Source organism: Engystomops pustulosus, chromosome 2, assembly GCF_040894005.1.
Source record: "Engystomops pustulosus chromosome 2, aEngPut4.maternal, whole genome shotgun sequence".
Lineage (NCBI taxonomy): Eukaryota > Metazoa > Chordata > Amphibia > Anura > Leptodactylidae > Engystomops > Engystomops pustulosus.
The window spans coordinates 5,716,438-5,744,348 of record NC_092412.1 but is presented as its reverse complement, the minus strand read 5'-3'; the positions used below and the strand labels follow the sequence as shown (position 1 = coordinate 5,744,348).

General features: G+C 58.0%; 3 protein-coding genes across 6 annotated transcripts in view; 2 read left to right on the top strand and 1 right to left on the bottom strand.

The window, feature by feature from the left end:
* The window catches only part of LOC140117157 (ecto-ADP-ribosyltransferase 3-like), a 49,304-nt gene extending 34,087 nt beyond the window's left edge, over positions 1 to 15,217 (bottom strand). Inside the window, exon 1 of one of the 2 annotated variants that reach the window (XM_072133631.1) lies at positions 15,146 to 15,217. The gene's annotated coding sequence lies outside the window, so the exon portion shown is untranslated. The remainder of the gene's footprint in view (positions 1 to 15,145) is intronic. The other variant, XM_072133632.1, reaches the window with a different exon arrangement.
* Positions 1 to 25,937, top strand: part of LOC140117156 (radial spoke head 1 homolog) — a 42,123-nt gene extending 16,186 nt beyond the window's left edge. The window contains exons 2-10 of one of the 2 annotated variants that reach the window (XM_072133625.1): positions 16,677 to 16,790; positions 16,872 to 16,977; positions 19,282 to 19,372; positions 20,390 to 20,525; positions 20,642 to 20,713; positions 24,812 to 24,913; positions 25,085 to 25,205; positions 25,532 to 25,720; positions 25,803 to 25,937. In XM_072133625.1, coding sequence (XP_071989726.1) covers positions 16,677 to 16,790; positions 16,872 to 16,977; positions 19,282 to 19,372; positions 20,390 to 20,525; positions 20,642 to 20,713; positions 24,812 to 24,913; positions 25,085 to 25,205; positions 25,532 to 25,720; positions 25,803 to 25,813 — 942 coding nt within the window. In that variant the 3' untranslated portion in view covers positions 25,814 to 25,937. The remainder of the gene's footprint in view (positions 1 to 16,676; positions 16,791 to 16,871; positions 16,978 to 19,281; positions 19,373 to 20,389; positions 20,526 to 20,641; positions 20,714 to 24,811; positions 24,914 to 25,084; positions 25,206 to 25,531; positions 25,721 to 25,802) is intronic. The other variant, XM_072133626.1, reaches the window with a different exon arrangement.
* Positions 25,938 to 27,351: 1,414 nt separating this feature from the next.
* The window catches only part of ART1 (ADP-ribosyltransferase 1), a 28,214-nt gene continuing 27,654 nt past the window's right edge, over positions 27,352 to 27,911 (top strand). The window contains exon 1 of one of the 2 annotated variants that reach the window (XM_072132922.1): positions 27,352 to 27,499. The gene's annotated coding sequence lies outside the window, so the exon portion shown is untranslated. Of the gene's footprint in view, positions 27,500 to 27,702; positions 27,763 to 27,911 lie in introns of those variants that run through there. The other variant, XM_072132923.1, reaches the window with a different exon arrangement.

Sequence of the window (27,911 nt, the reverse complement as noted above, 5' to 3'; positions counted from 1 at the left end):
GGACAGGAGGTAGAGTGTACTACACCGGGGGGAGGAGGAGGAGGACAGGAGGAGAGTGTACTACACCGGGGGGAGGAGGAGGACAGGAGGAGAGTGTACTACACCGGGGGGAGGAGGAGGACAGGAGGAGAGTGTACTACACCGGGGGGGAGGAGGAGGACAGGAGGAGAGTGTACTACACCGGGGGGAGGAGGGAGGACAGGAGGAGAGTGTACTACACCGGGGGGAGGAGGAGGAGGACAGGAGGAGAGTGTACTACACCGGGGGGAGGAGGAGGAGGACAGGAGGAGAGTGTACTACACCGGGGGGAGGAGGAGGACAGGAGGAGAGTGTACTACACCGGGGGGAGGAGGAGGAGGACAGGAGGAGAGTGTACTACACCGGGGGGAGGAGGAGGACAGGAGGAGAGTGTACTACACCGGGGGAGGAGGAGGACAGGAGGAGAGTGTACTACACCGGGGGAGGAGGGGAGGAGGACAGGAGGAGAGTGTACTACACCGGGGGGGGAGGAGGAGGACAGGAGGAGAGTGTACTACACCGGGGGGAGGAGGAGGACAGGAGGAGAGTGTACTACACCGGGGGAGAGGAGGACAGGAGGAGAGTGTACTACACCGGGGGGAGAGGAGGACAGGAGGAGAGTGTACTACACCGGGGGAGAGGAGGAGGACAGGAGGAGAGTGTACTACACCGGGGGGGGAGGAGGAGGACAGGAGGAGAGTGTACTACACCGGGGGGGAGGAGGAGGAGGAGGCAGGAGGAGAGTGTACTACACCGGGGGGAGGAGGAGGAGGACAGGAGGAGAGTGTACTACACCGGGGGGAGGAGGAGGAGGACAGGAGGAGAGTGTACTACACCGGGGGAGGGGAGGAGGACAGGAGGAGAGTGTACTACACCGGGGGGAGGAGGAGGACAGGAGGAGAGTGTACTACACCGGGGGGAGGAGGAGGAGGACAGGAGGAGAGTGTACTACACCGGGGGGAGGAGGAGAGGACAGGAGGAGAGTGTACTACACCGGGGGGAGGAGGAGGACAGGAGGAGAGTGTACTACACCGGGGGGAGGAGGAGGACAGGAGGAGAGTGTACTACACCGGGGGGAGGAGGAGGACAGGAGGAGAGTGTACTACACCGGGGGGAGAGGAGGGACAGGAGGAGAGTGTACTACACCGGGGGGAGGAGGAGGACAGGAGGAGAGTGTACTACACCGGGGGGAGAGGAGGACAGGAGGAGAGTGTACTACACCGGGGGGGAGGAGGACAGGAGGAGAGTGTACTACACCGGGGGGAGGAGGAGGACAGGAGGAGAGTGTACTACACCGGGGGGAGGAGGAGGAGGACAGGAGGAGAGTGTACTACACCGGGGGGGAAGGAGGAGGACAGGAGGAGAGTGTACTACACCGGGGGGGAGGAGGAGGACAGGAGGAGAGTGTACTACACCGGGGGAGGAGGAGGAGGACAGGAGGAGAGTGTACTACACCGGGGGGGGGGAGGAGGAGGACAGGAGGAGAGTGTACTACACCGGGGGGGGGGAGGAGGAGGACAGGAGGAGAGTGTACTACACCAGGGGGGAGGAGGAGGAGGACAGGAGGAGAGTGTACTACACCGGGGGGAGGAGGAGGAGGACAGGAGGAGAGTGTACTACACCGGGGGGAGGAGGACAGGAGGAGAGTGTACTACACCGGGGGGAGGAGGACAGGAGGAGAGTGTACTACACCGGGGGGAGGAGGAGGAGGACAGGAGGAGAGTGTACTACACCGGGGGGAGGAGGAGAAGGACAGGAGGAGAGTGTACTACACCGGGGGGAGGGAGGAGGACAGGAGGAGAGTGTACTACACCGGGGGGAGGAGGAGGACAGGAGGAGAGTGTACTACACCGGGGGGAGGAGGAGGACAGGAGGAGAGTGTACTACACCGGGGGGAGGAGGAGAGTGTACTACACCGGGGGAGGAGGAGGACAGGAGGAGAGTGTACTACACCGGGGGGAGGAGGAGGAGGACAGGAGGAGCGTGTACTACACCGGGGGGAGGAGGAGGAGGACAGGAGGAGAGTGTACTACACCGGGGGAAGGAGGAGGAGGACAGGAGGAGAGTGTACTACACCGGGGGAGGAGGAGGAGGACAGGAGGAGAGTGTACTACACCGGGGGAGGAGGACAGGAGGAGAGTGTACTACACCGGGGGGAGGAGGAGGACAGGAGGAGAGTGTACTACACCGGGGGGGAAGAGCAGGAGGAGAGTGTACTACACCGGGGGGAGGAGGAGGACAGGAGGAGAGTGTACTACACCGGGGGAGGAGGAGGAGGACAGGAGGAGAGTGTACTACACCGGGGGGAGGAGGACAGGAGGAGAGTGTACTACACCGGGGGGAGGAGGAGGAGGAGGACAGGAGGAGAGTGTACGTACCACCGGGGGGAGGAGGAGGAGGAGAGTGTACTTACACCGGGGGGAGGGAGGAGGAGGAGAGTGTACTACACCGGGGGAGGAGGAGGACAGGAGGAGAGGCACTACACCGGGGGGAGAGGAGGACAGGAGGAGAGTGTACACACCGGGGGAGGAAGAGGAGAGTGTACTACACCAGGGGAGAGGAGACAGGAGGAGAGTGTACTACACCGGGGGGAGGAGGAGGAGGAGAGTGTACTACACCGGGGGGAGGAGGAGGAAGGAGGAGAGTGTACTACACCGGGGGGAGGAGGAGGACAGGAGGAGAGTGTACTACACCGGGGGGAGGAGGAGGAGGAGAGTGTACTACACCGGGGGGAGGACAGGAGGAGAGTGTACTACACCAGGGGGGAGGAGGAGGACAGGAGGAGAGTGTACTACACCGGGGGGAGGAGGAGGAGGACAGGAGGAGAGGAGAGATGTACTACACCGGGGGAGGAGGAGGACAGGAGGAGAGTGTACTACACCAGGGGGGAGGAGGAGGACAGGAGGAGAGTGTACTACACCGGGGGGAGGAGGAGGACAGGAGGAGAGTGCACTACACCGGGGGGAGGAGGAGGACAGGAGGAGAGTGTACTACACCGGGGGGAGGAGGAGGAGGACAGGAGGAGAGTGTACTACACCGGGGGGAGGAGGAGGACAGGAGGAGAGTGTACTACACCGGGGGGGAGGAGGAGGACAGGAGGAGAGTGTACTACACCGGGGGGAGGAGGAGGAGGACAGGAGGAGAGTGTACTACACCGGGGGGAGGAGGAGGAGGACAGGAGGAGAGTGTACTACACCGGGGGGAGGAGGAGGAGGACAGGAGGAGAGTGTACTACACCGGGGGAGGAGGAGGAGGACAGGAGGAGAGTGTACTACACCGGGGGGAGGAGGAGGAGGACAGGAGGAGAGTGTACTACACCGGGGGAGGAGGAGGAGGACAGGAGGAGAGTGTACTACACCGGGGGGAGGAGGAGGAGGACAGGAGGAGAGTGTACTACACCGGGGGGAGGAGGAGGAGGACAGGAGGAGAGTGTACTACACCGGGGGGAGGAGGAGGAGGACAGGAGGAGAGTGTACTACACCGGGGGGAGGAGGAGGAGGACAGGAGGAGAGTGTACTACACCGGGGGGAGGAGGAGGAGGACAGGAGGAGAGTGTACTACACCGGGGGGAGGAGGAGGAGGACAGGAGGAGAGTGTACTACACCGGGGGGAGGAGGAGGAGGACAGGAGGAGAGTGTACTACACCGGGGGGAGGAGGAGGAGGACAGGAGGAAGAGTGTACTACACCGGGGGAGGAGGAGGACAGGAGGAGAGTGTACTACACCGGGGGAGGAGGAGGAGGACGGAGGAGAGTGTACTACACCGGGGGGAGGAGGAGGACAGGAGGAGAGTGTACTACACCGGGGGGAGGAGGAGGACAGGAGGAGAGTGTACTACACCGGGGGGAGGAGGAGGACAGGAGGAGAGTGTACTACACCGGGGGGGAGGAGGAGGACAGGAGGAGAGTGTACTACACCGGGGGGAGGAGGAGAGTGTACTACACCGGGGGTAGGAGGAGGACAGGAGGAGTTACTACACCGGGGGGAGGAGGAGAGTGTACTACACCGGGGGCAGGAGGAGGACAGGAGGAGAGTAAACTACACCGGGGGGAGGAGGAGGACAGGAGGAGAGTATACTACACCGGGGGGAGAGACGGAGGAGAGTGTACTACACCGGGGGGAGGAGGAGGACAGGAGGAGAGTGTACTACACCGGGGGGAGGAGGAGGACAGGAGGAGAGTGTACTACACCGGGGGGAGGAGGAGGACAGGAGGAGAGTGTACTACACCGGGGGAGGAGGAGGACAGGAGGAGAGTGTACTACACCGGGGGAGGAGGAGGAGGACAGGAGGAGAGTGTACTACACCGGGGGGAGGAGGAGGAGGACAGGAGGAGAGTGTACTACACCGGGGGGAGGAGCAGGAGGAGAGTGTACTACACCGGGGGGGGGAGGAGGACAGGAGGAGAGTGTACTACACCGGGGGGGAGGAGGAGGACAGGAGGAGAGTGTACTACACCGGGGGAGGAGGAGGACAGGAGGAGAGTGTACTACACCGGGGGGAGGAGGAGGAGGACAGGAGGAGAGTGTACTACACCGGGGGGAGGAGGAGGACAGGAGGAGAGTGTACTACACCGGGGGGAGGAGGAGGACAGGAGGAGAGTGTACTACACCGGGGGGAGGAGGAGGACAGGAGGAGAGTGTACTACACCGGGGGGGAGGAGGAGGACAGGAGGAGAGTGTACTACACCAGGGGGAGGAGGAGGACAGGAGGAGAGTGTACTACACCGGGGGGAGGAGGAGGACAGGAGGAGAGTGTACTACACCGGGGGGAGGAGGAGGACAGGAGGAGAGTGTACTACACCGGGGGGAGGAGGAGGACAGGAGGAGAGTGTACTACACCGGGGGAGGAGGACAGGAGGAGAGTGTACTACACCGGGGGGAGGAGGACAGGAGGAGAGTGTACTACACCGGGGGGAGGAGGAGGAGGACAGGAGGAGAGTGTACTACACCGGGGGGAGGAGGAGGAGGAGGGGAGGAGGAGAGTGTACTACACCGGGGGGAGGAGGAGGACAGGAGGAGAGTGTACTACACCGGGGGGAGGAGGAGGAGGACAGGAGGAGAGTGTACTACACCGGGGGGAGGAGGAGGACAGGAGGAGAGTGTACTACACCGGGGGGAGGAGGAGGACAGGAGGAGAGTGTACTACACCGGGGGGAGGAGGAGGAGGACAGGAGGAGAGTGTACTACACCGGGGGGAGGAGGAGGACAGGAGGAGAGTGTACTACACCGGGGGGAGGAGGAGGACAGGAGGAGAGTGTACTACACCGGGGGGAGGAGGAGGACAGGAGGAGAGTGTACTACACCGGGGGGAGGAGGACAGGAGGAGAGTGTACTACACCGGGGGGGAGGAGGAGGACAGGAGGAGAGTGTACTACACCGGGGGGGAGGAGGAGGACAGGAGGAGAGTGTACTACACCGGGGGGAGGAGGAGGAGGACAGGAGGAGAGTGCACTACACCGGGGGGGGAAAAAGGAGGACAGGAGGAGCGTGTACTACACCGGGGGGGGGGGGGAGGAGGACAGGAGGAGAGTGTACTACACCGGGGGGAGGAGGAGGACAGGAGGAGAGTGTACTACACCGGGGGGAGGAGGAGAGTGTACTACACCGGGGGGAGGAGGAGGAGGACAGGAGGAGAGTGTACTACACCGGGGGGGGGGGAGGAGGAGGACAGGAGGAGAGTGTACTACACCGGGGGGGGGGGGGAGGAGGAGGACAGGAGGAGAGTGTACTACACCGGGGGGAGGAGGAGGACAGGAGGAGAGTGTACTACACCGGGGGGAGGAGGAGGAGGACAGGAGGAGAGTGTACTACACCGGGGGAGGAGGAGAGTGTACTACACCGGGGGGAGGAGGAGGAGGACAGGAGGAGAGTGTACTACACCGGGGGGAGGAGGAGGAGGACAGGAGGAGAGTGTACTACACCGGGGGGAGGAGGAGGAGGACAGGAGGAGAGTGTACTACACTGGGGGGAGGAGGAGGACAGGAGGAGAGTGTACTACACCGGGGGGAGGAGGAGGACAGGAGGAGAGTGTACTACACCGGGGGGAGGAGGAGGACAGGAGGAGAGTGTACTACACCGGGGGGGAGGAGGAGGAGGACAGGAGGAGAGTGTACTACACCGGGGGGAGGAGGAGGAGGACAGGAGGAGAGTGTACTACACCGGGGGGAGGAGGAGAGTGTACTACACCGGGGGGAGGAGGACAGGAGGAGAGTGTACTACACCGGGGGGAGGAGGAGGACAGGAGGAGAGTGTACTACACCGGAGGGAGGAGGACAGGAGGAGAGTGTACTACACCGGGGGGAGGAGGACAGGAGGAGAGTGTACTACACCGGGGGGGAGGAGGAGAGTGTACTACACCGGGGGGAGGAGGGACAGGAGGAGAGTGTACTACACCGGGGGGAGGAGGAGGACAGGAGGAGAGTGTACTACACCGGGGGGAGGAGGAGGAGGACAGGAGGAGAGTGTACTACACCGGGGGGAGGAGGAGGACAGGAGGAGAGTGTACTACACCGGGGGGAGGAGGAGGACAGGAGGAGAGTGTACTACACTGGGGGGAGGAGGAGAGTGTACTACACCGGGGGGAGGAGGAGGACAGGAGGAGAGTGTACTACACCGGGGGAGGAGGAGGACAGGAGGAGAGTGTACTACACCGGGGGGAGGAAGACAGGAGGAGAGTTTACTACACCGGGGGGAGGAGGAGGAGGAGGAGGACAGGAGGAGAGTGTACTACACCGGGAGGAGGAGGAGGACAGGAGGAGAGTGTACTACACCGGGGGGAGGAGGAGAGTGTACTACACCGGGGGGGAGGACAGGAGGAGAGTGTACTACACCGGGGGGAGGAGGAGGAGGACAGGAGGAGAGTGTACTACACCGGGGGAGGACAGGAGGAGAGTGTACTACACCGGGGGGAGGAGGACAGGAGGAGAGTGTACTACACCGGGGGGAGGAGGAGGAGGACAGGAGGAGAGTGTACTACACCGGGGGGAGGAGGAGGACAGGAGGAGAGTGTACTACACCGGGGGGAGGAGGAGGACAGGAGGAGAGTGTACTACACCGGGGGGAGGAGGAGGACAGGAGGAGAGTGTACTACACCGGGGGGAGGAGGAGGACAGGAGGAGAGTGTACTACACCGGGGGGAGGAGGAGGAGGAGAGTGTACTACACCGGGGGGAGGAGGAGAGTGTACTACACCGGGGGGAGGAGGACAGGAGGAGAGTGTACTACACCGGGGGGGGGGGAGGAGGAGGACAGGAGGAGCGTGCACTACACCGGGGGGAGGAGGAGGAGGACAGGAGGAGCGTGTACTACACCGGGGGGGGGGGGAGGAGGACAGGAGGAGAGTGTACTACACCGGGGGGAAGGGGGAGGAGGAGGACAGGAGGAGAGTGTACTACACCGGGGGGAGGAGGAGGAGGAGAGTGTACTACACCGGGGGAGGAGGAGAGTGTACTACACCGGGGGGAGGAGGACAGGAGGAGAGTGTACTACATCGGGGGGGGGAGGAGGAGGACAGGAGGAGAGTGTACTACACCGGGGGGAGGAGGAGGAGGAGAGTGTACTACACCGGGGGGAGGAGGACAGGAGGAGAGTGTACTACACCGGGGGGGGGAGGAGGAGGACAGGAGGAGAGTGTACTACACCGGGGGGAGGAGGAGGACAGGAGGAGAGTGTACTACACCGGGGGGAGGAGGAGGAGGACAGGCGAAGAGTGTACTACACCGGGGGGAGGAGGACAGGAGGAGAGTGTACTACACCGGGGGGAGGAGGAGGAGGACAGGAGGAGAGTGTACTACACCGGGGGGAGGAGGAGGAGGAGGAGAGTGTACTACACCGGGGGGAGGAGGAGGAGGACAGGAGGAGAGTGTACTACACCGGGGGGGAGGAGGAGGACAGGAGGAGAGTGTACTACACCGGGGGGGGGAGGAGGAGGACAGGAGGAGAGTGTACTACACCGGGGGGAGGAGGAGGACAGGAGGAGAGTGTACTACACCGGGGGGGAGGAGGAGGAGGAGGACAGGAGGAGAGTGTACTACACCGGGGGGAGGAGGAGGACAGGAGGAGAGTGTACTACACCGGGGGAGGAGGAGGAGGACAGGAGGAGAGTGTACTACACCGGGGGGAGGAGGAGAGTGTACTACACCGGGGGGGAGGAGGAGAGTGTACTACACCGGGGGGAGGAGGACAGGAGGAGAGTGTACTACACCGGGGGGAGGAGGACAGGAGGAGAGTGTACTACATCGGGGGGGGGGAGGAGGAGGACAGGAGGAGAGTGTACTACACCGGGGGGAGGAGGAGGAGGAGAGTGTACTACACCGGGGGGAGGAGGACAGGAGGAGAGTGTACTACACCGGGGGGAGGAGGAGGACAGGAGGAGAGTGTACTACACCGGGGGGAGGAGGAGGAGGACAGGAGGAGAGTGTACTACACCGGGGGGAGGAGGAGGAGGACAGGAGGAGAGTGTACTACACCGGGGGGGGGGGGGAGGAGGACAGGAGGAGAGTGTACTACACCGGGGGGAGGAGGAGGACAGGAGGAGAGTGTACTACACCGGGGGGGAGGAGGAGGACAGGAGAAGAGTGTACTACACCGGGGGGAGGAGGACAGGAGGAGAGTGTACTACACCGGGGGGAGGAGGAGGAGGACAGGAGGAGAGTGTACTACACCGGGGGGAGGAGGAGGAGGAGGAGAGTGTACTACACCGGGGGGAGGAGGAGGAGGACAGGAGGAGAGTGTACTACACCGGGGGGGAGGAGGAGGACAGGAGGAGAGTGTACTACACCGGGGGGGGGAGGAGGAGGACAGGAGGAGAGTGTACTACACCGGGGGGAGGAGGAGGACAGGAGGAGAGTGTACTACACCGGGGGGGAGGAGGAGGAGGAGGACAGGAGGAGAGTGTACTACACCGGGGGGAGGAGGAGGACAGGAGGAGAGTGTACTACACCGGGGGAGGAGGAGGAGGACAGGAGGAGAGTGTACTACACCGGGGGGAGGAGGAGAGTGTACTACACCGGGGGGAGGAGGAGAGTGTACTACACCGGGGGAGGAGGACAGGAGGAGAGTGTACTACACCGGGGGGAGGAGGACAGGAGGAGAGTGTACTACATCGGGGGGGGGAGGAGGAGGACAGGAGGAGAGTGTACTACACCGGGGGGAGGAGGAGGAGGAGAGTGTACTACACCGGGGGGAGGAGGACAGGAGGAGAGTGTACTACACCGGGGGGAGGAGGAGGACAGGAGGAGAGTGTACTACACCGGGGGGAGGGGGAGGAGGACAGGAGGAGAGTGTACTACACCGGGGGGAGGAGGAGGAGGACAGGAGGAGAGTGTACTACACCGGGGGGGGGGGAGGAGGAGGACAGGAGGAGAGTGTACTACACCGGGGGGAGGAGGAGGAGGAGAGTGTACTACACCGGGGGGAGGAGGAGGAGGACAGGAGGAGAGTGTACTACACCGGGGGGAGGAGGAGGAGGACAGGAGGAGAGTGTACTACACCGGGGGAGGAGGAGGACAGGAGGAGAGTGTACTACACCGGGGGGAGGAGGAGGAGGACAGGAGAAGAGTGTACTACACCGGGGGGAGGAGGAGGAGGACAGGAGGAGAGTGTACTACACCGGGGGGGGGAGGAGGAGGACAGGAGGAGAGTGTACTACACCGGGGGGAGAAGGAGGACAGGAGGAGAGTGTACTACACCGGGGGGGAGGAGGAGGAGGAGGACAGGAGGAGAGTGTACTACACCGGGGGGAGGAGGAGGACAGGAGGAGAGTGTACTACACCGGGGGGAGGAGGAGAGTGTACTACACCGGGGGGAGGAGAAGATTGTACTACACCGGGGGGAGGAGGACAGGAGGAGAGTGTACTACACCGGGGGGAGGAGGAGGAGGAGAGTGTACTACACCGGGGGGAGGAGGACAGGAGGAGAGTGTACTACACCGGGGGGAGGAGGAGGAGGACAGGAGGAGAGTGTACTACACCGGGGGGGAGGAGGAGGAGGAGGACAGGAGGAGAGTGTACTACACCGGGGGGGAGGAGGAGGAGGAGGACAGGAGGAGAGTGTACTACACCGGGGGGAGGAGGAGAGTGTACTACACCGGGGGAGGAGGAGAGTGTACTACACCGGGGGGAGGAGGACAGGAGGAGAGTGTACTACACCGGGGGGAGGAGGAGGAGAGTGTACTACACCGGGGGGAGGAGGAGGGAGGAGAGTGTACTACACCGGGGGGAGGAGGAGGAGGACAGGAGGAGAGTGTACTACACCGGGGGGAGGAGGAGGACAGGAGGAGAGTGTACTACACCGGGGGGAGGAGGACAGGAGGAGAGTGTACTACACCGGGGGGAGGAGGAGGAGGAGAGTGTACTACACCGGGGGGAGGAGGAGAGTGTACTACACCGGGGGGAGGAGGACAGGAGGAGAGTGTACTACACCGGGGGGAGGAGGAGGACAGGAGGAGAGTGTACTACACCGGGGGGAGGAGGAGGACAGGAGGAGAGTGTACTACACCGGGGGGAGGAGGACAGGAGGAGAGTGTACTACACCGGGGGGAGGAGGAGGACAGGAGGAGAGTGTACTACACCGGGGGGAGGAGGAGGAGGACAGGAGGAGAGTGTACTACACCGGGGGGAGGAGGAGGAGGACAGGAGGAGAGTGTACTACACCGGGGGGAGGAGGAGGACAGGAGGAGAGTGTACTACACCGGGGGGAGGAGGAGGAGGACAGGAGGAGCGTGTACTACACCGGGGGGAGGAGGAGGAGGACAGGAGGAGCGTGTACTACACCGGGGGGAGGAGGAGGAGGACAGGAGGAGAGTGTACTACACCGGGGGGAGGAGGAGGAGGACAGGAGGAGAGTGCACTACACCGGGGGGAGGAGGAGGAGGACAGGAGGAGAGTGTACTACACCGGGGGGAGGAGGAGGACAGGAGGAGAGTGTACTACACCGGGGGGAGGAGGAGGACAGGAGGAGAGTGTACTACACCGGGGGGAGGAGGAGGACAGGAGGAGAGTGTACTACACCGGGGGGAGGAGGAGGAGGACAGGAGGAGAGTGTACTACACCGAGGGGGGGAGGAGGAGAGTGTACTACACCGGGGGGAGGAGGAGGAGAGTGTACTACACCGGGGGGAGGAGGAGGAGGACAGGAGGAGAGTGTACTACACCGAGGGGGGGAGGAGGAGAGTGTACTACACCGGGGGAGGAGGAGGACAGGAGGAGAGTGTACTACACCGGGGGGAGGAGGAGGAGGACAGGAGGAGAGTGTACTACACCGGGGGGAGGAGGACAGGAGGAGAGTGTACTACACCGGGGGGAGGAGGAGGAGGACAGGAGGAGCGTGTACTACACCGGGGGGAGGAGGAGGAGGGACAGGAGGAGCGTGTACTACACCGGGGGGGGAGGAGGAGGAGGACAGGAGGAGAGTGTACTACACCGGGGGGAGGAGGAGGACAGGAGGAGAGTGTACTACACCGGGGGGAGGAGGACAGGAGGAGAGTGTACTACACCGGGGGACAGGAGGAGGACAGGAGGAGAGTGTACTACACCGGGGGGAGGAGGAGGACAGGAGGAGAGTGTACTACACCGGGGGGAGGAGGAGGACAGGAGGAGAGTGTACTACACCGGGGGGGGGAGGAGGAGAGTGTACTACACCGGGGGGAGGAGGACAGGAGGAGAGTGTACTACACCGGGGGGAGGAGGAGAGTGTACTACACCGGGGGGAGGAGGGGGGGGGGGGAGTATTACACCGGGGGGAGGAGGGGGGGGGGAGTATTACACCGGGGGGAGGAGGGGGGGGGGGGAGTACTACACTGATGTAGACATGATCTTCAGCTGTTTTGGGGTACACATTGTAGTCAGTAATTGTTGGGGTACACATTGCAGTCAGTGTGATGTAGGGGTCCTCAGTCTTTGGGGTACACACAGGGGTCACTTTCTCAGTGTCCATTGATACAACTGTCCTGAGTACACGGGGTCCAGTTGTGAGCAGTGTAACTTATCTCTGGGAGCGGGGTCCTGCTGATATCATGTGTCCGGAGCTCCTTATAGTAATGAGGCCGATACATCTATGACTGTCATCTCCAGGGGACGGCTATTATTCCCACCGGCCTCATAAGTGCGGGTCTTATTGCTGCCCTCGCTGGGGGGGCAGATTTTATTATTATTCAATAGAAAAAGATAGAAAGTTCTGACAATTCGATCCAATTCAGATTCTCATCAGGATATAATTGTTATACTGCAGCAATACTGTTACCTGACACTGTCAGTAGGGGGCAGTACACACACTGGTCACATATAGGAGTTCACATAAAGTGCATTGTCCGTGTATAAAGCTGTGACCCGCTCGCCCGATATCCTGCATGTGTCGCTGCCCGCTCAGGTCCGACAGAGTCTCCATCTTTTTCCTGGTGCATCTTTGTGCTTGGTCGTGCAACACAATTTAAAAGGTAAATCTTGCGCTCAGTGCGAATCATCCGGATTGTGTGACAGCGCGTCCCCGTCCCCTAAATTGTGCGCCACAATCACAGACACTTCTTATACCTGTGCAGCCGTGAAGACCGCGCACGGTCCAATAATAGTGCAGCGCGGCCCTTAGTACACGCTGCACTGCTCAGTATGGGGCTTATTTACTATGCGCAGTGTATAGTGCAGCGCGGCCCTTAGTACACGCTGCACTGCTCAGTATGGGGCTTATTTACTATGCGCAGTGTATAGTGCAGCGCGGCCCTTAGTACACGCTGCACTGCTCAGTATGGGGCTTATTTACTATGCGCAGTGTATAGTGCAGCGCGGCCCTTAGTACACGCTGCACTGCTCAGTATGGGGCTTATTTACTATGCGCAGTGTATAGTGCAGCGCGGCCCTTAGTACACGCTGCACTGCTCAGTATGGGGCTTATTTACTATGCGCAGTTACCTGTGTATAGTGCAGTGTGCACCGTGCGCAGTTACCTGTGTATAGTGCAGTGTGCACCGTGCGCAGTTACCTGTGTATAGTGCAGTGTGCACCGTGCGCAGTTACCTGTGTATAGTGCAGTGTGCACCGTGCGCAGTTACCTGTGTATAGTGCAGTGTGCACCGTGCGCAGTTACCTGTGTATAGTGCAGTGTGCACCGTGCGCAGTTACCTGTGTATAGTGCAGTGTGCACCGTGCGCAGTTACCTGTGTATAGTGCAGTGTGCACCGTGCGCAGTTACCTGTGTATAGTGCAGTGTGCACCGTGCGCAGTTACCTGTGTATAGTGCAGTGTGCACCGTGCGCAGTTACCTGTGTATAGTGCAGTGTGCACCGTGCGCAGTTACCTGTGTATAGTGCAGTGTGCACCGTGCGCAGTTACCTGTGTATAGTGCAGTGTGCAGTTACCTGTGTATAGTGCAGTGTGCAGTTACCTGTGCAGTGTGCACCGTGCGCAGTTACCTGTGTATAGTGCAGTGTGCAGTTACCTGTGTATAGTGCAGTGCGCAGTTACCTGTGTATAGTGCAGTGTGCACCGTGCGCAGTTACCTGTGTATAGTGCAGTGTGCACCGTGCGCAGTTACCTGTGTATAGTGCAGTGTGCACCGTGTGCAGTTACCTGTGTATAGTGCAGTGTGCACCGTGCGCAGTTACCTGTGTATAGTGCAGTGTGCACCGTGCGCAGTTACCTGTGTATAGTGCAGTGTGTACTGTGTGCAGTTACCTGTGTATAGTGCAGTGTGCACCGTGTGCAGTTACCTGTGTATAGTGCAGTGTGCACCGTGTGCAGTTTCCTGTGTATAGTGCAGTGTGTACTGTGTGCAGTTACCTGTGTATAGTGCAGTGTGCACCGTGCGCAGTTACCTGTGTATAGTGCAGTGTGCACCGTGTGCAGTTACCTGTGTATAGTGCAGTGTGCACCGTGTGCAGTTACCTGTGTATAGTGCAGTGTGCACCGTGTGCAGTTACCTGTGTATAGTGCAGTGTGCACCGTGTGCAGTTTCCTGTGTATAGTGCAGTGTGTACTGTGTGCAGTTACCTGTGTATAGTGCAGTGTGTACTGTGTGCAGTTACCTGTGTATAGTGCAGTGTGCACCGTGCGCAGTTACCTGTGTATAGTGCAGTGTGCACCGTGTGCAGTTACCTGTGTATAGTGCAGTGTGCACCGTGTGCAGTTACCTGTGTATAGTGCAGTGTGCACCGTGTGCAGTTACCTGTGTATAGTGCAGTGTGCACCGTGTGCAGTTTCCTGTGTATAGTGCAGTGTGTACTGTGTGCAGTTACCTGTGTATAGTGCAGTGTGCACCGTGCGCAGTTACCTGTGTATAGTGCAGTGTGCACCGTGCGCAGTTACCTGTGTATAGTGCAGTGTGCACCGTGCGCAGTTACCTGTGTATAGTGCAGTGTGCACCGTGCGCAGTTACCTGTGTATAGTGCAGTGTGCACCGTGCGCAGTTACCTGTGTATAGTGCAGGGGGCGCCAGATTCAGGATGTGTTGCGCCCGTTCTTCATGAATCCGCTGCTCCCTGCACCTTTACCATGGGGCGTGCGACACAACTTTACATGATAAATGTGGCGCGGTCTGCCCGAGCTCCATAGCGCCCCCTAATGTGTGTCGCTGTTGCACAAATGTGGCGCGGACACTCCTCACATACCCTGTGCACCTAAAAGATCGTGCCCCATGGTAACAGTGCAGGTAAGTTATTCCATAGAGCAGCACTAGGGGGCAGCAGAGCCCTCTCCTCAGGGTATATCCCTCACAGCGTCCGCACTTATATAGTGACATCAGGTCGGACTAATTCCTGGTAGTTCAGCTGGACTTCATCCATAGAAATACACGCAGTCAGCAAATGTTCACAGGACAGGGACCCCCCGCCGGCCGGCACGCACCCCTCCGTCATGCCCCTCCACACCCCACTGGCGTGAAAGTGGTGAATTGGTGGAGGAGGGTGCAGGGGCCCTGATAACTCACCCCCCCCCCCATACTGCGTATACACATATATATACATACACACCATATACACTGTGGGAGACTGGGCCCAGTAGAGTCCGTGGTAGCAGAGATTCGTGATGCAGTACAGTCCAAAACAGGTCTCGTCCAGCAGCGGGTATATAATAACAGCCTTATATACAGGGATAAAACACAACCCCCCGCTGGGCGCTCCCTATACAGAGTCCCTATAACTCACCACTAACACATAAAGGACGTCACTGCTCCCGGTACAGAGGTCAGGGTTCAGGGGTCAGGACTGTGCGCTCTCCAGCCTCCTCTCTCAGCTCTGCTCAGCAGCTTTATCCTCCCTGATTAGGCTGCTGCCACCACCTGTGTCCCAAGTGCTGGACAACACAACCTCCCCATTAGGCTACATTCACACTACAGTATGGGGGACGTATATACGGCCGACATACGTCCCTCATACACTTCTATGGGCTCACGGCCCTGTGCGGCACCGTACCGCTCCGTAGCCCGGGGAAAGACAGAACATGTCCTATCTTTCCCCGTATTACGGGGCCGTGCACCATTATTTCCTATGGAGAGGGGCGGGGCGTGAGCTGCGCTCACCTTCTCCTCCTCTCCCCGCGCTGCCGTGTGCCCGCCGTGCTATGGTGGGAATGTAGCCTTAACCTGTTAGCACTGAGGGCGCGGTCACACGTCGCGTTTAATGCATGCGTTTGGAATAGCTGGGGTGATTTGCCTAATTAAACAACTGTTAACAAGCGTTAACATTTGTGTTTTGTAAATGCAAGTGTTAACAGATGTTTAATTAGGCAAATCACTCCAAACGCATGCATTAAACACGACGTGTGACCGCGCCCTCAGCGGCCGATATATCTTACACAGCGCTGATGTCGGGTCAGCTCAAGATCTGATCCAAACCGGCATCGGGAGACACAGGGTGCCGGCTGTAACTGATAGCCGACTCCCCAGTGTGACACCCACGGTCAGGGTGGGCTCCGATCACAGGTGTTTAACCTGTTAAATGCTACGGTCAGTGCGACCGCGGCTTCTAACCTGCCTTTGGGGGGTCTTTCCCCCGATGATCGCCCTCCCGAAACGTTTTCGGAGGGGTAGCCGCGAGACATCGAAAATAAATTATCCGGACATTTCGCAAATGATGAAAATGTAAAGTAATAACATGGGAAATGTATTTACGTGGTAAATCTTCTGCCTGAAAACTCAAAGATTTCAATTTCAAAAATGGCAAGTTTTTCAAAAAAATTTAATTTTTTTTCTATTTTTTTGTAAATAAACAAAAAAAAATTATCGGCCACAATTTACCAGTGAAATGAAGCAGAACGTGCGGGGAGAAAACAGTCTGAGAATGGCTGTGATAAGTAACAGAGGTCAGAGGTCATAACCGTATAGAGAGACGCAGGTCAGAATCCAAAACATGGGGCGGAGCCTTGAGCTGCAAAATGGCCGCGTCCTGAAGGGGTTAAGGCCTTGCACAGTAGGTTTCCCCTGGGTTTTCCTCTCTCCCGTCCACAGTTAACCCCTTCAGTGCCTCACAACACTCATATAGAATATACATAAACCCTCAGACAGTATATATATATATACACAAATATTTACCACATTGCATTATAATCGCTGATTATAAGTTCAGGTCCGGTCCCCCGGGTTCTGTCTCCGGGTTCTGTCTGTTTGGGTAGAAATATTCACTCGTCTTCTGCTGAGTAACTTTTCCAGGTCCTGATTGTCTCCTCGGTTCTTCCCAGGAATATGTTGGTGAGAGGAATGAGGCCGGAGAAAGACACGGACAAGGGAAGGTGCGACTAGCGAATGGAGACACGTACGACGGGACGTACGAGAACGGGCGGCGGCACGGCCAGGTGACCCCCGGGACCCCAATGTCCCCTACATAACAGTCATAGCGATGGCCGCCACTCATGGTGAATCCTTGCTCTTCACAGGGGACGTATCGCTTCAAGAATGGCGCACGATACATAGGGGAGTATTACCAGAACCGCAAGCACGGGACCGGGACCTTCATGTACCCCGACGGATCCAAATATGAAGGTAACTGGGTGAAAAAGGGTCTGGGGAAGTGTGACCCCGCGAGCCTGACACTATGAGTCTGACCCTGTAAGGCATGACCCCGCGAGCCTGACACTACGAGTCTGACCCTGTAAGCATGACCCTGCGAGCCTGACACTACGAGTCTGACCCTGTAAGCATGACCCTGCGAGCCTGACACTACGAGTCTGACCCTGTAAGCATGACCCCGCGAGCCTGACACTATGAGTCTGACCCTGTAAGCATGACCCCGCTAGCCTGACACTACGAGTCTGACCCTGTAAGCATGACCCCGCAAGCCTGACACTACGAGTCTGACCCTGTAAGCATGACCCCGCTAGCCTGACACTACGAGTCTGACCCTGTAAGCATGACCCCGCAAGCCTGACACTACGAGTCTGACCCTGTAAGCATGACCCCGCGAGTCTGACCCTGTAAGCATGACCCTGCGAGCCTGACACTATGACACTACGAGTCTGACCCTGTAAGCATGACCCCGCTAGCCTGACACTACGAGTCTGACCCTGTAAGCATGACCCCGCTAGCCTGACACTACGAGTCTGACCCTGTAAGCATGACCCTGCGATCCTGACACTACGAATCTGACCCTGTAAGCATGACCCCGCTAGCCTGACACTACGAGTCTGACCCTGTAAGCATGACCCCGCTAGCCTGACACTACGAGTCTGACCCTGTAAGCATGACCCTGCGATCCTGACACTACGAGTCTGACCCTGTAAGCATGACCCTGCGAGCCTGACACTACGAGTCTGACCCTGTAAGCATGACCCCGCGAGCCTGACACTATGAGTCTGACCCTGTAAGCATGACCCTGCGATCCTGACACTACGAGTCTGACCCTGTAAGCATGACCCCGCTAGCCTGACACTACGAGTCTGACCCTGTAAGCATGACCCTGCGATCCTGACACTACGAGTCTGACCCTGTAAGCATGACCCTGCGAGCCTGACACTACGAGTCTGACCCTGTAAGCATGACCCCGCGAGCCTGACACTACGAGTCTGACCCTGTAAGCATGACCCCGCTAGCCTGACACTACGAGTCTGACCCTGTAAGCATGACCCTGCGATCCTGACACTACGAGTCTGACCCTTTAAGCATGACCCCGCGAGCCTGACACTACGAGTCTGACCCTGTAAGCATGACCCTGTAAGCATGACCCTGCGAGCCTGACACTACGAGTCTGACCCTGTAAGCATGACCCTGCGAGCCTGACACTACGAGTCTGACCCTGTAAGCATGAACTTGCGAGCTTGACACTACGAGTCTGACCCTGTAAGCATGACCCCGCGAGCCTGACACTACGAGTCTGACCCTGTAAGCATGAACTTGCGAGCTTGACACTACGAGTCTGACCCTGTAAGCATGACCCCGCTAGCCTGACACTACGAGTCTGACCCTGTAAGCATGACCCTGCGATCCTGACACTACGAGTCTGACCCTGTAAGCATGACCCTGCGAGCCTGACACTACGAGTCTGACCCTGTAAGCATGACCCCGCGAGCCTGACACTACGAGTCTGACCCTGTAAGCATGAACCCGCTAGCCTGACACTACGAGTCTGACCCTGTAAGCATGGACCATCAAATTTTTTCTAATTTGTATGATGCCTGTGCAAACAAGGCGGGCGCCGTGCCGACTCCAATGTGATCTTAGAGGTGAGCTGGGATACCTTCTCTTTTCCTACTACAAGCCTGACCCTGTGATTGTGACCCTGCAAGCCTGACCCTGCGAGCCTGACACTATGAGCATGACCCTCTAAGCATGACCCTACGAGCCTGACCCTGCAAGCCTCACACTACGAGCCTGACCCTGTAAGCATGACCCTGGGAGCCTGACACTATGAGCATGACCCTGTAAGCATGACCCTGCGAGCCTGACACTATGAGCCTGACCATGCAAGCCTGACACTACGAGCCTGACCCTGTAAGCATGACTCTGCGAGCCTGACACTGCAAGCCTGACCCTGAGAGTGTGACCCTGCAAGCCTGACCCTGTAAGCATGACCCTGCGAGCCTGACCCTGCAAGCATGACCCTGTAAGCATGACCCTGCGAGCCTGACACTATGAGCCTGACCCTACAAGCCTGACCCTGTAAGCATGACCCTACGAGCATGACCCTGTAAGCATGACCCTGCGAGCCTGACACTACGAGTCTGACCCTGTAAGTATGACCCTGCGAGCCTGACACTACGAGCCTGACCTTGTAAGCATGACCCTGCGAGCCTGACACTACGAGCATGACCCTGCAAGCCTGACCCATGTTACTTCTCCTCTTATGTCCAGGTGACTGGGTGGACGACCAGCGACAGGGGCAGGGTGTGTACACTTATGCAAATGGAGACACCTACAGTGGAGACTGGTTTGCCCACCAGAGGTATGTGGCACAGGGGAGAGAGGGTAAGGTCTGGTGACAAGGGGCTCTGTGATATGGTCTGGTGATGGGGGGTATCAGGAGGGGCTATGGTCTGGTGATGGGGGGGTATCAGGAGGGGCTATGGTCTGGTGACGGGGGGTATCAGGAGGGGCTATGGTCTGGTGATGGGGGGGTATCAGGAGGGGCTATGGTCTGGTGATGGGGGGTATCAGGAGGGGCTATGGTCTGGTGATGGGGGGGTATCAGGAGGGGATATGGTCTGGTGATGGGGGGGTATCAGGAGGGGCTATGGCCTGGTGATGGGGGGGGTATCAGGAGGGGCTATGGTCTGGTGATGGGGGGGTATCAGGAGGGGCTATGGTCTGGTGATGGGGGGTATCAGGAGGGGCTATGGTCTGGTGATCTCTGGGTATCAAGAGGGGCTATGGTCTGGTGATGGGGGGGTATCAGGAGGGGCTATGGTCTGGTGATGGGGGGGTATCAGGAGGGGCTATGGTCTGGTGATGGGGGGGTATCAGGAGGGGCTATGGTCTGGTGATGGGGGGTATCAGGAGGGGCTATGGTCTGGTGATGGGGGGTATCAGGAGGGGCTATGGTCTGGTGATGGGGGGTATCAGGAGGGGCTATGGTCTGGTGATGGGGGGGTATCAGGAGGGGCTATGGTCTGGTGATGGGGGGGTATCAGGAGGGGCTATGGTCTGGTGATGGGGGGTATCAGGAGGGGCTATGGTCTGGTGATGGGGGGGTATCAGGAGGGGCTATGGTCTGGTGATGGGGGGGTATCAGGAGGGGCTATGGTCTGGTGATGGGGGGGTATCAGAAGGGGCTATGGGCTGGTGATGGGGGGGTATCAGGAGGGGCTATGGTCTGGTGATGGGGGGTATCAGGAGGGGCTATGGTCTGGTGATGGGGGGGTATCAGGAGGGGCTATGGTCTGGTTTTGGGGTCTCTAGTCGTTGTACACTTACCTGCTGACACCTCCTATAGACCTGTGATATGTTGTATGTCCCCCCTCAGGCACGGTCAGGGGGTCTACACCTACTCTGACACCGGCTCCCGGTACAGGGGCACCTGGGGGAACGGGAAGCAGGAGGGCGCCGGCGAGCTCCTCCACCACAACCACCGCTACCAGGGCAAGTTCTCCAACAACACGGTGAGTGACAGCAGCATTGTGGACCCTGCTCACAGCTGGGGCTTTGTTACAGTGTGTCAGCGGCAGCAGGCAGAGAATTGTTGTATCTGGTTCTGATCTCCTTGTGGTCTCCGCAGATCCTCGGGCCGGGGAAATACATCTTTGACATCGGGTGTGAGCAGCACGGAGCGTACGTGCAGGCCGAGCAGGTGAGCCCCGAGCACCCCCATCCCCCCCTTATACTCCAGTCACACCCAAACCTGTCCCACAGACACCACAACAGCATGTTCTCTACTCCTGGATACAAAGCCTCAGCCTGGCTGATAGGGGGCGAGCACAAGCCCCCAAACCTCTGTGGGGCTCATTTACTAAGGGTCCACGGTCCGCACTATACCCAACGATTTCCGAGTTGCGCCGCATTTAGAAAGGGTGATTGGTGCACGCAATCAGATTTTGGTGCATCGGCGCCAGCTTTCACGCGACACAAATGGAGGGGTGGGTCGTTGGACGATCCGGTGGATTCAGACAACGTGCGGGATTTAACAAAGCAAATTGTGTCGCAAGACAATGCACTTACATGCACCAGGAAGAAGGTGAACTCCAGGGACCTGAGCGGGGAAGTGACACATGCAGGATATCGGGTGCAGGATCTTAGTGACTCCCTGCACAGCGCATTATACACGGACAATGCACTTACATGCACCAGGAAGAAGAAGGTGAACTCCGGGGACCTGAGCGGGGAAGTGACACATGCAGGATATCGGGTGCAGGATCTTAGTGACTCCCCGCACAGCGCATTATACACGGACAATGCACTTACATGCACCAGGATGAAGAAGGTGAACTCCTGGGACCTGAGCGGGGAAGCGACACATGCAGGATATCGGGCGCACGATCTTAGTGACTCCCCGCACAGAGCATTATACACGGACAATGCACTTACATGCAGCAGGAAGAAGAAGGTGAACTCCGGGGACCTGAGTGGGGAAGCGACACATGCAGGATATCGGGCGCACGATCTTAGTGACTCCCCGCACAGCGCATTATACACGGACAATGCACTTACATGCACCAGGAAGAAGAAGGTGAACTCCGGGGACCTGAGCGGGGAAGCGACACATGCAGGATATCGGGTGCACGATCTTAGTGACTCCCCGCACAGCGCATTATACACGGACAATGCACTTACATGTACCAGGAAGAAGAAGGTGAACTCCGGGGACCTGAGCGGGGAAGCTACACATGCAGGATATCGGGCGCAGGATCTTAGTGACTCCCGCACAGCGCATTATACACGGACAATGCACTTACATGCACCAGGAAGAAGAAGGTGAAATCCGGGGACCTGAGCGGGGAAGCGACACATGCAGGATATCGGGGGCACGATCTTAGTGACTCCCCGCACAGCACATTATACACGGACAATGCACTTACATGCACCAGGAAGAAGAAGGTGAACTCCAGGGACCTGAGCGGGGAAGTGACACATGCCGGATATCGGGCGCACGATCTTAGTGACTCCCCGCACAGCACATTATACACGGACAATGCACTTACATGCAATAGGAAGAAGAAGGTGAACTCCGGGGACCTGAGCGGGGAAGTGACACATGCAGGATATCGAGCGCAGGATCTTAGTGACTCCCCGCACAGAGCATTATACACGGACAATGCACTTACATGCACCAGGAAGAAGAAGGTGAACTCCAGGGACCTGAGCGGGGAAGTGACACATGCCGGATATCGGGCGCACGATCTTAGTTACTCCCCGCACAGCACATTATACACGGACAATGCACTTACATGCAATAGGAAGAAGAAGGTGAACTCCGGGGACCTGAGCGGGGAAGTGACACATGCAGGATATCGAGCGCAGGATCTTAGTGACTCCCCGCACAGCGCATTATACACGGACAATGCACTTACATGCACCAGGAAGAAGAAGGTGAACTCCAGGGACCTGAGCGGGGAAGTGACACATGCCGGATATCGGGCGCAGGATCTTAGTTACTCCCCGCACAGCACATTATACACGGACAATGCACTTACATGCAATAGGAAGAAGAAGGTGAACTCCGGGGACCTGAGCGGGGAAGTGACACATGCAGGATATCGAGCGCAGGATCTTAGTGACTCCCCGCACAGCGCATTATACACGGACAATGCACTTACATGCACCAGGAAGAAGAAGGTGAACTCCAGGGACCTGAGCGGGGAAGTGACACATGCAGGATATCAGGAGCACGATCTTAGTGACTCCCCGCACAGCGCATTATACACGGACAATGCACTTACCAGGAAGAAGAAGGTGAACTCCGGGGACCTGAGCGGGGAAGCGACACATGCAGGATATCGGGCGCACGATCTTAGTGACTCCCCGCACAGCACATTATACATGGACAATGCACTTACATGCACCAGGAAGAAGAAGGTGAACTCCGGGGACCTGAGCGGGGAAGTGACACATGCAGGATATCGGGCGCAGGATCTTAGTGACTCCCCGCACAGCGCATTATACACGGACAATGCACTTACATGCACCAGGAAGAAGAAGGTGAACTCCGGGGACCTGAGCGGGGAAGTGACACATGCAGGATATCGGGCGCATGAGCTACGTGAATCGCGCCAGGCTTCATCCTCGTCGGACAGTCCGGATCGGGGATCACGACAGGACCGGGTAAGTAAATGTGCCCCTGTATGTTCTGCATCCTACACATTGGGACAAATTTACTTACCCGGTCCTGTCGTGATCCCCGATCCGGACGGTCCAACGAGGATGAAGCCTGGCGCGATTCACGTAGCTCATGCGCCCGAGTTGCTGCATGTGTCGCTTCCCCGCTCAGGTCCCCGGAGTTCACCTTCTTCTTCCCGCTGCATGTAAGTGCATTGTCCGTGTATAATGCGCTGTGCGGGGAGTATTCCGACGATAGTTCGGACCCTTAGTAAATGAGCCCCATGTTTGTCACTTCCAGACTCCTCTGTCCTCCTCCTCCTCCAGACTCCTCTGTCCTCCTCCTCCTCCAGACTCCTCTGTCCTCCTCCTCCTCCAGGCTCCTCTGTCCTCCTCCTCCAGGCTCCTCTGTCCTCCTCCTCCAGGCTCCTCTGTCCTCCTCCTCCAGGCTCCTCTGTCCTCCTCCTCCTCCAGACTCCTCTGTCCTCCTCCTCCAGGCTCCTCTGTCCTCCTCCTCCAGGCTCCTCTGTCCTCCTCCTCCTCCAGACTCCTCTGTCCTCCTCCTCCTCCAGACTCCTCTGTCCTCCTCCTCCAGGCTCCTCTGTCCTCCTCCTCCAGGCTCCTCTGTCCTCCTCCTCCAGGCTCCTCTGTCCTCCTCCTCCTCCAGACTCCTCTGTCCTCCTCCTCCTCCAGACTCCTCTGTCCTCCTCCTCCAGACTCCTCTGTCCTCCTCCAGGCTCCTCTGTCCTCCTCCTCCTCCAGACTCCTCTGTCCTCCTCCTCCTCCAGGCTCCTCTGTCCTCCTCCGTCCTCCAGGCTCCTCTGTCCTCCTCCGTCTTCCAGGCTCCTCTGTCCTCCTCCGTCTTCCAGGCTCCTCTGTCCTCCTCCGTCTTCCAGGCTCCTCTGTCCTCCTCCGTCTTCCAGGCTCCTCTGTCCTCCTCCGTCTTCCAGGCTCCTCTGTCCTCCTCCGTCTTCCAGGCTCCTCTGTCCTCCTCCGTCTTCCAGGCTCCTCTGTCCTCCTCCTCCAGACTCCTCTGTCCTCCTCCTCCAGACTCCTCTGTCCTCCTCCTCCAGACTCCTCTGTCCTCCTCTTCCAGACTCCTCTGTCCTCCTCCAGGCTCCTCTGTCCTCCTCCTCCTCCAGACTCCTCTGTCCTCCTCCTCCAGACTCCTCTGTCCTCCTCCTCCTCCAGATTCCTCTGTCCTCCTCCTCCTCCAGACTCCTCTGTCCTCCTCCTCCTCCAGGCTCCTCTGTCCTCCTCCTCCAGACTCCCCTCTCCTCCTCCAGACTCCTCTGTCCTCCTCCAGGCTCCTCTGTCCTCCTCCTCCTCCAGGCTCCTCTGTCCTCCTCCTCCTCCAGGCTCCTCTGTCCTCCTCCGTCCTCCAGGCTCCTCTGTCCTCCTCCGTCCTCCAGGCTCCTCTGTCCTCCTCCTCCAGACTCCCCTCTCCTCCTCCAGACTCCTCTGTCCTCCTCCAGGCTCCTCTGTCCTCCTCCGTCCTCCAGGCTCCTCTGTCCTCCTCCTCTAGGCTCCTCTGTCCTCCTCCTCCTCCAGACTGCTCTGTCCTCCTCCTCGTTCCTCCTCTCCCCTTCTCATGTATTATTAATGATGAATGTTATACCCTCTGTTCATTACGTAGAAGCCTCAGCAGTCGCCTCCTTCTGTCCGGAGGAAAGTTGGGGCGTCCTCCACCCCAGCCTACAAGGAAGCCCCTGTAATCGAGGGCTCTGCTGTGCTCCAGGTCCTGGTGGGCTTGTGTGCCATGTATGTGCATGTGGTGCATGTAGTGCGGTGCTCTTGTGGAGTCCCCGGGGGGGGGGGGGGCAGATAATATACAGGGCAGGGGCTGCAGGAGATGATCCTCAGGGTGGGTAACTTATGTGCTGAATCTCCCCCCTCTCTCATCACACAGGAGAAGGAGGAAGAGGAGGAGGAGGAGCCGCTGGCGGTGCCCACAACACGCTGGAGCCCAGAGAAGATCTGCAGCCTGACCCTGTGGTCACCCACCGCCGAGGTGCAGCCGCCCGCCCCAGGTACCTAATGTCCAGGGAGCCACCCGATCGCTGCACCTATCAGCCTGGTACCCCCTAGATACCTCCAGCAATAGGAACTGGGGCATCTAAGAGGCTCAGGAGAGAAGGGCCACACTGATTGCGGGCTGCCAGTGCTGTCATATGGGAGCTGGACAGGGATGGGTGCGACCTGTCCCGCAAAAACCAAGCCCCTCATTTAATGGCAAATGATTGTTAAGCTCTTAATATACAGAGATTAGGAATCTGTGTGGGTGTGACATCACATGACAAGCCGATGACATCACACCCCAGTCTCCATGACACTGATACCCTCTCCCCACCTCCAGTGGTCGGAGATCCTCCCGAGGTCACAGGTTCTGACCCGGCTCCCCCAGACGCTCATCCCGGAGAACAGGCTGCAGAGCCCAGCGAAGCCCCGGCGCAGGAGCAGTCACCTGACCACGTCACCGCCCAGGCCGAGCCCACAAATGACTTACCTGAAGGTGCGAGAGACGAGGACCAAGAACCTGGTGAAGGTGAGTGACCCAGCGGCTGGGATCGGGGCAGCGCATGCTCTGGGGTCCTGCAGGTCGTCTGACATTATCATTTCTCTTGTAGATGCCCGGTAAGAGGCAAAGAAAGAAATCTACATCATCCAGGGCCCAAAAACAGCCAGAACCAGAACCCAAGACCAACACAGATACGGTGCTACACGACCCAGTCACTAATAAAGAACCTCCACCCCCAGACTGAGCCCTGTGGTCATTACTGTATATAGAGGGCACCTACACCATAGAGAGAGGGGGGGGGCGGGGTCCCTGTATATGCTGCCCCCCATATTGTATATAGCACATATACTTCTGTATACTCATACCTGACTGCTACATGTCCTCTCATCTCCTAAAGCTGCATATAGATAAATAGTCATTGCAAAAAGTAAGTGCCCCCTCCAGTTATATGTATACCAGACTAACAATTTAAAGGAAAACAGCCATAAGGACTGGGAAGTCAAATCTTCCCTATTTTTTAATCTTTGGCCAGTGTGACCACCTAAAACAGCAGAAGTTCTGGCTGCCAGGTACATGAAGTCAAATCTCCTGTATTCATTGATCATCAGCCAGTGTGACTGCCTATAACAGCAGACATTATGGCAGCCAGGTGTGTGTAGTCAAATACCCCCTACTCATTGATCATTAGATCATCAGCCAGTGTGACTGCCTATAACAGCAGAAGTTCTGGACACTAGGTGCTTGTAGTCAAATCTTTCTGATTCATTGACCATCAGCCAGTGTGACTGCCTATAACAGCAGAAGTTATGGCTGCCAGGTGTGTGTCGTGAAATCTCCTCTATTCATTGTTCATCAGCCAGTGTGACCACCTAAAACAGCAGACATTATGGCTGCCAGGAGCATGTAGTCAAATCTCCTGTATTCATTGATCATCAGCCAGTGTGACTACCTATAACAGCAGACATGCTGGCAGCCAGGTGCGTGTAGTCAAATCTCCTGTATTCATTGATCATCAGCCAGTGTGACTACCTATAACAGCAGAAGTTGTGGCTGCCAGGTGCATCTAGTCAAATCTCCTCTATTCATTGATCATCAGCCAGTGTGACTGCCTATAACAGCAGAAGTTGTGGCTGCCAGGAGCATGTAGTCAAATCTCCTCTATTCATTGATCATCAGCCAGTGTGACTGCCTATAACAGCAGAAGTTCTGGCCACTAGGTGCTTGTAGTCAAATCTTTCTGATTCATAGACCATCAGCCAGTGTGACCTCCTGTAACAGCCGAAGTTATGGCTGCCAGGTGCATGAAGTGAAATCTCCATTCATTCACCATCTGCCAGTGTGACCTCCTATAACAGCAGAAGTTCTGGCTGCCAGTTGCATGTAGTGAGATCTCCTCCATTCATAGACCATCTGCCAGTGTGACCTCCTATAACAGCAGAAGTTCTGGTCTGGAGCTTTCATGTTTGTGTTACTACAGTGCAAAGAGGAAATACATCAGCAATGATCTTAGAAGATGGATTCACCTCACTTTATGACCTTCTAAGGAGCGGATTATTTCTTGTCATGTCTCGTGGCTTTCTTCCCTTCTCGTGGCTGCACTTCCCTTCTCGTGGCTGTGAGACAGACATGAGATGTGCTCCTCCTATAAGCTTCATGTGTGAGCCCTGGTGTCTCCTCTGCGCTGTCTGGATATTATGGTGACATTTGAGTCGTTGTCCAGGGTCTATATTAAGAACAAGCTGTCAGGCTTCCTAAATATCAGAGCGCTGTCACAGGCAGCAGAGGGGCCGCCCAGCCAGGGAGCAGGTAAACACATGGACCTGTGAGACCCCCGTGTGTACTGCAGGGAGGGGAGGGGGATTATAACCATCGGGGGCACCCAGAGCCCCCCAGGAACCAATCTACTTAGTGGTTACCTCCAGAGTCTGCAAACAACTAATAGAGGGGAGGGGGCAGCGAATCCTGGGCAGTGACTATAGAGGGGGGAGAAGAGTCTGGACCTGGAGGAGATGAGATACTCACACATCAATGATGGATGGATAGAGATAGATTACTAGAGATACTCACAGGTTTATGATTGTTGTGTGTACATTGTCCGCAGTGGATGAGTGATACGTGTGGACTAAATGTGGTTATGTTGGGTTTATGTGGTTGTAAATTCTGAGAGATGGATGAATGATACTGATAGATTATACAAGATGATGATGGATAGGATAGA